Below are 11,426 nucleotides of genomic sequence, written 5' to 3' on the forward strand. Positions count from 1 at the left end.
CCGGTCCTCCAGTCTTCCGGTCCCCCAGTCCTCCAGTACCTCCGGTCCTCCAGTTCCCCCAGTCATCTGGTCCTCCAGTACCTCTAGTCCTCCAGTACCTCCAGTCCTCCAGTACCTCCAGTCCTCCAGCCCCCCAGTCCTCTGGTCCCCCAGTCCTCCGGTACTTCCAGTCCCCCAGTCCTCCAGTCCCCCGGTCCTCCAGTACCTCCGGTCCCCCAGTCCTCTAGTCCCCCAGTCCTCCGGTACTTCCAGTCCTCTGATCCTCCAGTCCCCCGGTACTCCCGTACCTCCAGTCCTCCAGTACCTCCAGTCCTCCAGTACCTCCGGTCCCCCGGTCCTCTGATCCCCCAGTCCTCCGGTACTTCCAGTCCCCCAGTCCTCTGATCCTCCAGTCCTCCCGTACCTCCAGTCCCCCGGTCCTCCAGTACCTCCGGTCCCCCAGTCCTCCGGTCCTCCAGTCCTTCAGTCCCCCAGTCCTCCAGTCCTCCGGTCCTCCAGTACCTCCAGTCTTCCAGTCCTACAGTCCCCCAGTTCCCTCAGTCCTCCGGTCCTCCAGTCCTCCAGTACCTCCAGTCCCCCAGTCCTCCAGTACCTCCAGTCCTCCGGTCCTCCAGTCCCCCAGTCCTCCAGTACCTCCAGTTCCCCCAGTCCTCCCGTCCTCCGGTCCTCCAGTACCTCCAGTCCTCCAGCCTCCCGGTCTTACAGTACCTCCGGTCCCCCAGTCCTCCGGTCCCCCAGTCCTCCGGTACTTCCAGTCCCCCAGTCCTCTGATCCTCCAGTCCTCCCGTACCTCCAGTCCCCCGGTACTCCCGTACCTCCAGTCCTCCAGTACCCCCAGTCCTCCGGTACCTCCGGTCCTCCAGTTCCCCGGTCCTCCAGTCCTCCGGTCCCCCAGTCCTCCAGTACCTCCGGTCCTCCAGTTCCCCCAGTCCTCCCGTCCTCCGGTCCTCCAGTACCTCCGGTCCCCCAGTCCTCTAGTCCCCCAGTCCTCCGGTACTTCCAGTCCTCTGATCCTCCAGTCCTCCAGTCCCCTGTACTCCCATACCTCCAGTCCTCCAGTACTTCCAGTACCTCCGGTCCCCCGGTCCTCTGATCCCCGGTCCCTCTGGTTTGTCCTCTGGTCCCCGGTCCCAGTCCTCCAGTACCTCCAGTCCCCTGTAGTCCTCCAGTCCCCCGGTCCTCAGTACCTCCGGTCCCCCAGTCCCTAGTCCCCCAGTCCTCCCGGTACTTCCAGTCCTCTGATCCTCCAGTCCCCCGGTACTCCGTACCTCCAGTCCTCCTGTACCTCCAGTCCTCCAGTACCCTGGAGTCCCCCCGTCCTCTGATCCCCCGGTCCTCTGGTCCCCCGGTCCTCCAGTACCTCCGGTCCACCAGTCCTCTGGTCCCCCGGTCCCCTCCGGTCCTCCAGTACCTCCAGTCCTCCAGTACCTCCGGTCCCCGGTCCTCCTGATCCCCGGTCCTCTGGTCCCCAGGTCCTCTGGTCCCCCCGGTCCTCCAGTACCTCCTGTCCTCCAGTACCTCCGGTCCCCCGGTCCTCTGGTCCCCGGTCCTCTGGTCCCCCGGTCCTCCAGTACCTCCGGTCCCCCAGTCCTCTGGTCTCCCAGTCCTCAGTACCTCCGGTCCCCCAGTCCTCCGGTACCTCCAGTCCTCCGGTACCTCCAGTCCTCCGGTACCTCCAGTTCCTCCGGTCCCCCAGTTCCTAGTACTAGGGAGGGAGGAGCGAGGACAGTATGAGGGAGGGAGGGAGGACCGTGCTAAGGAGGGAGGAGGGAGGGCGGTACTAGGGAGGGAGGGAGGGAGGAGGACAGTCCTAGGGGAGGAGGGAGGGAGGACAGTCCTAGGAGGGAGGGAGGGGAGGGAGGACAGTACTAGGGAGGAGGAGGGAGGACAGTACTAGGGAGGGAGGGAGGACAGTCCTAGGGAGGAGGGAGGAGGACAGTACTAGGGAGGGAGGGAGGGAGGACAGTACTAGGGAGGAGGGAGGGAGGACAGTACTAGGGAGGGAGGGAGGGAGGACAGTACTAGGGAGGGAGGGAGGGAGGACTGTACTAGGGAGGAGGGAGGGAGGGAGGGACAGCACGAGGGGGGGGAGGGAGGGAGGACAGTCCTAGGGAGGGAGGAGGAGGACCGTGCTAAGGAGGGAGGGAGGGAGGGAGGGCGGTACTAGGGAGGGAGGGAGGGAGGACAGTCCTAGGGAGGGAGGGAGGGAGGGAGGGAGGGAGGGAGGGGAGGGGAGGGGAGGGGAGGGAGGGAGGGAGGGGGAGGACAGTACTAGGGAGGGGAGGGGAGGAGGACAGTACGAGGGAGGGGAGGGAGGGAGGACAGTACGAGGGGAGGGAGGGAGGACAGTCCTAGGGAGGGAGGGAGGGAGGACAGTACTAGGGAGGGAGGGAGGGAGGACAGTACTATGGAGGGAGGGAGTACAGTACTAGGGGAGGGAGGGAGGGGAGGGAGGGAGGGGGAGGGAGGGAGGGAGGGAGGGAGGGAGGGAGGGAGGGAGGGGAGGGAGGGAGGGAGGGAGGGAGGACAGTACTGGCCAATGTGTCTCCCGTCATCCACATGTAAAGTTGACCAGTGGCCTTTCCAGGCTGAGTGGACATTTGGTCCCCAGAGCCTAGAAGCTGCTTCCTCCTCAAACTTGACCTGACTGTCTGGCTGACTGACTGACCTCTTAGCTCTCTCTCTATCTCACCCTTCCCCTCTCTCTCTCAGCCATCTGTAGTGGGACGGTCTGAGGCTGCTTGATAGGGGGAGAGGCCAGGGGGAGTTTCTGGAGGGTGCCCCAGGTCACTGTCCCCATGTCGGACATCTACCTGGAGATGACTGGGAAGCCTATGGATGGTTGGGCGTTTATATGTGTGACCTCAGCACCATGCTATGGGCAGTGTGACAGTGAGTTGTAGCGACATCTGTTCCCTAGTAGAAGCCCAGTAGACAAGCGTTAGAGGCAGCCCTGTTGTGTGTGTGGATGTTACAGAGAGGGCTTACAGGGCAGTTTATACACCCTGAGCCAATCAGATCATCTTAAACCAACACAGCTAAAGCCCCACAGCTGCCATGGCAAACACAAACAGTCAAGTGCCCTTGACCTCAGTCACACACACATAATATACAGTTGAAGCTGGAAGTTTACATACACCTTAGCCAAATACATTTAAACTCAGTTTTTCACAATTCCTGACATTTAATCCTAGTAAAAATTCCCTGTCTTAGGTCATTTAGGATCACCACTTTATTTTAAGAATGTGAAATGTCAAAATAATAGTAGAGAGAATAATTTATTTCAGCTATTATTTCTTTCATCACATTCCCTGTGGGTCAGAAGTTTACATACACTCAATTAGTATTTGGGAGCATTGCCTTTACATTGTTTAACTTGGGTCAAATATTTTGGATAGCCTTCCACAAGTTTCCCACAATAAGTTGGGCGAATTTTGGCCCATTCCTCCTGACAGAGCTGATGTAACAGTCAGGTTTGTAGGCCTCCTTGCTCACACGCGCTTTTTCAGTTCTGCCCACAGATTTTCTATGGGATTGAGGTCAGGGCTTTGTGATGGCCACTCCAATACCTTGACTTAGTTGTCCTTAAGCCATTTTGCCACAACTTTGGAAGTATGCTTAGGGTCTTTGTCCATTTGGAAGACCCATTTGCGACCAAGCTTTAACTTCTTGCGTCGAGCCAACCCGAACCGGGATCATGACTACAACCTCAAGCCCATTGCCATAACGCAACGTGAACTATTCATGCAAATGGCAAATGAAATGAAATCAATATGCTAGCTCTCAGCTTAGCCTTTTGTTAACAACACTGTCATCTCAGATTTTCAAAATATGCTTCTCAACCATAGAAAACTAGCATTTAGCATTTAGCGTTAGCATTTAGCATTTAGCAGTAGCAGGCAACATTTTCACAAAAACCAGCAAAAACATTCAATAAATCATTTACCTTTGAAGAACTTCGGATGTTTTCAATGAGGAGACTCTCAGTTAGATAGCAAATGTTCAGTTTTCCTGAAAGATTAGTTGTGCAGGAGAAATCGGGCCGTTTTCTGCGTCATGTTTGGCTACCAAAAAAAACGAAAATTCATTCATCCAAACGCCAAACTTTCTTCCACATTAACTCCATAATATCGACTGAAACATGGTAAACGTTGTTTAGAATCAATCCCTCAGATGTTTTTCACATATCTCTACATGATATATCATTCCTGGAAGTCTCCTCTCTCTGTCTCAATCACATGGATGAATGCGAGCAGCTAGGAGATTACGCAACAATTTCAACAAAGGACACCGGGCGGACCCCTGGTAAATGTAGTCTCTTATGGCCAATCTTCCAATGATATGCCTACAAATACGTCACAATGCTGCAGACAACTTGGAGAAATGATAGAAAGGGCAGGCTAATTCGTGGCGCTTTCACAGCCATATAAGGAGACAATGAAAAACAGAGCCTCAAAAATCCTGCTCATTTCCTGTTTGAAGTTTCATCTTGGTTTCGCCTGTTGCATCAGTTCTAGGACACTCACAGATAATATCTTTGCAGTTTTGGAAACGTCAGTGTTTTCTTTCCAAAGCTGCCAATTATATGCATAGTCGAGCATCTTTTCGTGACAAAATATTGCGCTTAAAACGGGCACGTTTTTTTTTTATCCAATAATGACATAGCGCCCCCATAGGTTGAAGAGGTTAACTTCCTGACTGATGTCTTGAGATGTTGCTTCAATATATCCACATAATTTTCCTACCTCATGATGTCATCTGTTTTGTGAAGTGCACCAGTCCCACCTGTAGCAAAGCACCCCCACAACATGATGCTGCCACCCCTTGCTTCACGGTTGGGATGGTGTTCTTCGGCTTGCAAGCCTCCAGCTTTTCCCTCCAAACATAACGATGGTCAACATAGCCAAACAATTCTATTTTCATTAGACCAGAGGATATTTCTTCAAAAATACAATCTTTGTCCACATGTGCAGTTGCAAACCGTAGTCTGACTTTTTATGGCGGTTTTGGAGCAGTGGCTTCTTCCTTGCTGAGCAGCCTTTCAGGTTATGTCGAAATAGGACTCGTTTACTGTGAATATTAGATACATTTGTACCTGTTTCCTTCCTCCTTTTTTGTTTGAAATTGTAATATTAATTTCCTCACTTCACTAACACGACTCACTGCACTGAATTACTGATATTTTCAAATATTTTAAGTAGACAATAAACCATGGATTACCTATTCCCTTATTTTGAAATATCTACTGCCTTTTTGGACAAAAATAAAAAAATATTGGCCTTTAGTCCAGTGCCCCATAAACCCTGATCTAGGAACAGCTTTCCTAATCCCAATGCTAATGTCCAACACTAGAGGCTAAGGTGTAACAGATCTCAGGCCTGTCCTTAGGAGTGTCTGTTATTTAGTGAATAGGTCAGGGAGGGGTGTGAGGTGTTGACGGGTGGAGAGGCCACAGGAGAACTAATTCTGTTTATTTGTTGGTTTTTAACTGGAGAGGGAGACGTAAAGCTGTAAACACACACACACACACACACACACACACACACACACACACACACACACACACACACACACACACACACACACACACACACACACACACACACACACACACACACACACACACACACACACACACACACACACACACACACACACACACACACACACACACACACACAGGACGAGTTGAAGCATAAGAGAGGCAGGTTTCCACCAGCTCTCTGTGTGCACTGAGCCAAGTATAACATGTGCACAGCAGTCGATGGAGGGAGGAAGTGAAAAGGGGAGAAGAGAGAGAGAGGATGAGAGGGAATGAGGACGACAAGATGAGTAAGGAAGAGCGAGGGACAAAGGGAGAGAGGAGGGGAGTGAGTAAGGGAGAGAGGAGGGGAGTGAGTAAGGGAGAGAGGAGGGGAGTGAGTAAGGAGAGAGGAGGGGAGTGAGTAAGGGAGAGAGGAGGGGAGTGAGTAAGGGAGAGAGGAGGGGAGTGAGTAAGGGAGAGAGGAGGGGAGTGAGTAAGGGAGAGAGGAGGGGAGTGAGTAAGGGAGAGAGGAGGGGGGAGTGAGTAAGGGAGAGAGGAGGGGAGTGAGTAAGGGAGAGAGGAGGGGGGAGTGAGTAAGGGAGAGAGGAGGGGAGTGAGTAAGGGAGAGAGAGGGAGTGAGTAAGGGAGAGAGGAGGGGAGTGAATAAGGGAGAGAGGAGGGGAGTGAGTAAGGGAGAGAGGAGGGAGTGAGTAAGGGAGAGAGGAGGGAGTGAGTAAGGGAGAGAGCATAACAGTTTGAGAGAAAGAGCGAGTGATGGTAACAGGAAGAGAGAGAAGGGGGGATCAAAAGAAGAAAAATACGCAAATGAGTGAAAAGGGAAAAGAGCTGGAGAGTCCTCCTTGTCTGGATAATAAATTGTTCACGGTCTGTGGCATTTCAACATTTTATGTTCTCCCGCTATAAAAAGTAATCAATTTGGTCTAAATCACCCCTTCCCTATCTGTCAGAAGGCAGGAGGAGGAGGGCTCTCTTACAACCCAGAAAAGAGGGAACAAGGGGAAAAAATGAGTGAAATACACAAAAAGGAAATTAGAATGATGTGTTCAAATCTGGTCACAACAAACCAGCGTACACACAGCCAACAAACCAGCATACATACAGCCAACAAACCAGCATACACACAGCCAACAAACCAGCATACACACAGCCAACAAACCAGCATACATACAGCCAACAAACCAGCATACACACAGCCAACAAACCAGCATACACACAGCCAACAAACCAGCATACACACAGCCAACAAACCAGCATACACACAGCCAACAAACCAGCATACACACAGCCAACAAACCAGCATACATACAGCCAACAAACCAGCATACACACAGTCAACAAACCAGCATACATACAGCCAACAAACCAGCATACACACAGCCAACAAACCAGCATACATACAGCCAACAAACCAGCATACACACAGCCAACAAACCAGCATACACACAGCCAACAAACCAGCATACACACAGCCAACAAACCAGCATACACACAGCCAACAAACCAGCATACATACAGCCAACAAACCAGCATACACACAGCCAACAAACCAGCATACATACAGCCAACAAACCAGCATACACACAGCCAACAAACCAGCATACACACAGCCAACAAACCAGCATACATACAGCCAACAAACCAGCATACACACAGCCAACAAACCAGCATACACACAGCCAACAAACCAGCATACACACAGCCAACAAACCAGCATACACACAGCCAACAAACCAGCATACACATAGCCAACAAACCAGCGTGCACCCAGCCAACAAACCAGCATACACACAGCCAACAAACCAGCATACACACAGCCAACAAACCAGCATACACACAGCCAACAAACCAGCATACACACAGCCAACAAACCAGCGTGCACCCAGCCAACAAACCAGCGTACACATAGCCAACAAACCAGCGTGCACCCAGCCAACAAACCAGCATACACATAGCCAACAAACCAGCGTGCACCCAGCCAACAAACCAGCGTACACACAGCCAACAAACCAGCGTGCACCCAGCCAACAAACCAGCGTGTACACAGCCAACAAACCAGCGTGCACACAGCCAACAAACCATCGTACACACAGCCAACAAACCAGCGTGCACACAGCCAACAAACCAGCGTGCACCCAGCCAACAAACCAGCGTGCACCCAGCCAGCAAACCAGCGTGCACCCAGCCAACAAACCAGCGTACACACAGCCAACAAACCAGCGTACACACAGCCAACAAACCAGCGTACACACAGCCAACAAACCAGCGTGCACCCAGCCAACAAACCAGCATACACACAGCCAACAAACCAGCATACACACAGCCAACAAACCAGCATAAACACAGCCAACAAACCAGCGTACACACAGCCAACAAACCAGCATACACACAGCCAACAAACCAGCATACATATAGCCAAACTGATGTTGCGGAAACATTGTGTGCCAAGCTGGAGAGAACCCAGCGTGGTTATTTGATATGTCTTCCATATCAGAAGTAGTGGATCCTTAACCCAATAGGAGTTATTTATGGAGCGGAACATGCAGGATACTGCTGTGGTTCAGGAGAACATGATGTGGTGGTATTTTCCTATCGTGAATCAAGCTTTGTCTCAAAATCCTGTGTTTGGATCTTGCCATGACCTTCCCAAATCCAATTTTTCTTATCCCATTGTCAGTTCTCACCATTGCCAGTAGATTATTGGTCTAGATTTAAACCAAAGGGTTTTGATTGGTCGATTGGTTTCAAAGATGTTGGTGCAGGCAGCCCTAGTTATCCATTCTTCCCTAACCTAAGTAACAAGAGCTAGGAGAAATGCCTGCAATGATGCCCAGAACCAGGACTATTGGATCAGCTGTGCCCATATACACTATCTCTCCCTAGTAACCGCACACACACATGGTAAGCCTCACTGCCAATCAGACACTCAACCCCTAGCTCTGCGAAACTATTCTATTAGTTACTGTTTGTCGTTATATAATAATAATAATATATATGCCATTTAGCAGACGCTTTTATCCAAAGCGACTTACAGTCATGAAGGCCGTGGTGTACTGGGAAGACACAGGGATAGGGAATGGGCTGTGTGTCACTCAGGGCCTCTAGGCTTTGGGCTATAGGATGACTGTTGGCGTTAGAAGCTCATAAAGTGGGTCTGAGTTGGGCTGTACTCTACTTTACTAGACTGTACAATGCTCTACTGTACTGTAGTGTGCTCTACTCTATTCTACTGTGTGCCAAGGTGCTGACATACAATAGTGACAACTTCCCACTTTGCTCCCCCTCCAGCTATCCGTGCAGGACATGTTAGGTTGGGAGGGGGGGCCTTTGGGGGCTTGTTGGCTGTTTAGGGATGTAACCAAGGGCAGCCGTAGTGGACGAGATAATGTCTCTGGCCCCTAAATAATGTATTGAACTCCCTCCTACTGTGTTGCTTTTAATTAGTGCTAAAGCAGGTAAGTTGGCTTCTCTCGCTCTCTCTCCCACTGTCTCTATCTGTGTGTGTGATTTATTTATGCTCTCCTGCTTGTGTTGCTAGTGGTAACATAATGTGTGTGTAGAAGCGCGTGGCAAGTTTCCCACCCTGGCAGCCAGCAACCCTACTGTGACCAGCTCATAGCCCCAAACACTGCAGACACACACCCTGCAGACACACACCCTGCAGACACACACCCTGCAGACACACACCCTGCAGACACACACCCTGCAGACACACACCCTGCAGACACACTGATTAAAGTAGTTTTGTGTTGTTTGGTGTTCTGTGTGTGTGTTTTGAGTTTGGTGTGTGCGCATGTAGTTGACTATAAGTTCTGCAATATTGTTCTCATCATTGGTGTGAAAGGGTTTCACACGGCAGACCGTTATTCAACTGTTAGTGGAAGTGCTCCCCCCCTTACTCTCTCTCCTCTACCCTCCTCTTTCCTCTACACTCTCTACCCTTCACCCTCATGCTCTGTAACCAATGCACAACCACTCTCTCCATTCTCCAAACTCACTCTTTCTCCTCAGACTCTTGACTTTCTCCTCTGCTGTGTTGTTGTTAGCTGCTGCTGTAGATCTTTTCTCCTGGTAATGGGATCTCTTCCCTGGAGGTCTGGAGAGAGGGTGGGACCTATCGTTCTTTAGCAGCACCGTTGATTTGTCACCACAATCGAATTAATAACTTAATGAATCCCAGGCCTTCGCACTGTATATGTTAGAGGGGGAGGGAGGGGCTCTGTGAGAAAGAGAGAATGAAGGCTCATGTATAGAAACTGATAGACGGACTAAGAGAAAGCAGTGTAAACTGATTAATTAGGAATGTCATCTTGTACTCTTAACATTGAAACCTTAAAACAGGTAGAGGGAGTGAGTGATATTGAGGGATGGAAGCATTGATGGACAGGAAGACAGAATGTGAAGAGACAGTGAGAGAGTGAGGCATAAAAAGAGACGGAGAGCAACCCACATAGTGTGACAGACAGACCCCTCTCTCTCTCTCTCTCTCTCTCTCTCTCTCTCTCTCTCTCTCTCTCTCTCTCTCTCACTCTCCCTCACACTCTCACTCTCACTCTCTCTCACACACACACACACACACACACACACACACACACACACACACACACACACACACACACACACACACACACACACACACACACACACACACACACACACACACACACACACACACACACACACACACACACACACACACACACACACACACACACACACACATACCTGCTGAGATCAGAGACTAGGGAGGGTTGAGTGGGGGAGGGTCGGCAGGGAAGCTTCTGAGTGACAGCTGATAAGAGGCCCTCTGGCGGCCCCACAGTGAGATCATAATGGCTAGGTTTAGGGAAGAGAGGTAAAGTGGTACTGTTATGTTATTTATATCCAAAGACAGTCATTAGTAAACACTAACCAGTAAAAGAGGAGCACGAGTATTTTCATTAAATGAAAAATCCACCCAAAACCACTAATTCCTTTCATTTACAGTGTTAAATAACAGTAATATGTGAGAACAATATTTTTGTGATCAAATGTTTGATTTTGGAGTTTATAATAGTGTTGGAGCATTGCATACGAAATCCACAATGCAATGCTCTCTATGGGCTGGATGGCTAGCTAGCAAATGTAGTTACATACATTCTGATATTGTCTTTGGTATTATTGTAACATAGCCAGTTAGTGCAGTTTGTTTAGGCAATTTTACAGCTAGAATTTAGGAATCTACAGTCTCACCATGTTAAATCTGCAGATCAATCTGTCTAACATTTTGCAACAGCAGATACTTTTTGAGTAGATGGGAAAAGTTGCACATGCTACGGCAGTGGGGCTCGCGGTGCATTCTGGACGACTCTGGGAAAAGGAACACTATCCTTCAAGGAGTGAATAGGAGTCTATTGTGCGCTAGCTCAAAGACCGAACATTAGCATGAATTTTGTCATCAAGAAGTAGAACATTTCAAATATTTGAGATAATTAACTTGCTATCGGTAGTATCGTATAGCTTTTGAATTGTGACATTACGTACTTTTGAGGAAAATAGGCATGTTTCTCGACATACAATATAAACAGACTTTGAGAAGGGACTGCGTGATGATTAGCTTAGCAACCGTGTGATGCAGCATGACAATGTAAACGTGATTGGTCGACAGTCAAATGTTCCTTCATTCATTGGATTCCTATCTCCTTTCTATAATATCTCTGGCAATGGCACCATGCAATGCACCCTGGACTAAAGAGGCAGACCTTCCGTTAAATTACACATTTCTCGAGGTAGGAATATATATATATATATATATATATATATATATAAATAAAAGATCATTGGCTCATTCGAGAGAAGACATCACCCCTAGTTATGTCATCGGCCAGTATTGAAAATGTATTGA

The 11,426-nt window shown here is 49.7% G+C and overlaps 1 protein-coding gene across 1 annotated transcript; it reads left to right on the top strand.

Annotated features, from left to right (window-relative positions):
* Nucleotides 1–293: 293 nt before the first annotated feature.
* Nucleotides 294–1,208, top strand: LOC124028479 (extensin-1-like; the record flags this gene model as incomplete). Its single annotated transcript, XM_046340522.1, has 2 exons — nt 294–489; nt 673–1,208. Coding segments are annotated over 2 exons (732 nt in total), but the record flags the coding sequence as incomplete, so codon positions are not given.
* Between the last annotated feature and the right edge of the window lie 10,218 nt (nt 1,209–11,426).

This window comes from Oncorhynchus gorbuscha, unplaced genomic scaffold (genome assembly GCF_021184085.1).
Source record: "Oncorhynchus gorbuscha isolate QuinsamMale2020 ecotype Even-year unplaced genomic scaffold, OgorEven_v1.0 Un_scaffold_4256, whole genome shotgun sequence".
Classification (NCBI taxonomy): Eukaryota; Metazoa; Chordata; class Actinopteri; order Salmoniformes; family Salmonidae; genus Oncorhynchus; species Oncorhynchus gorbuscha.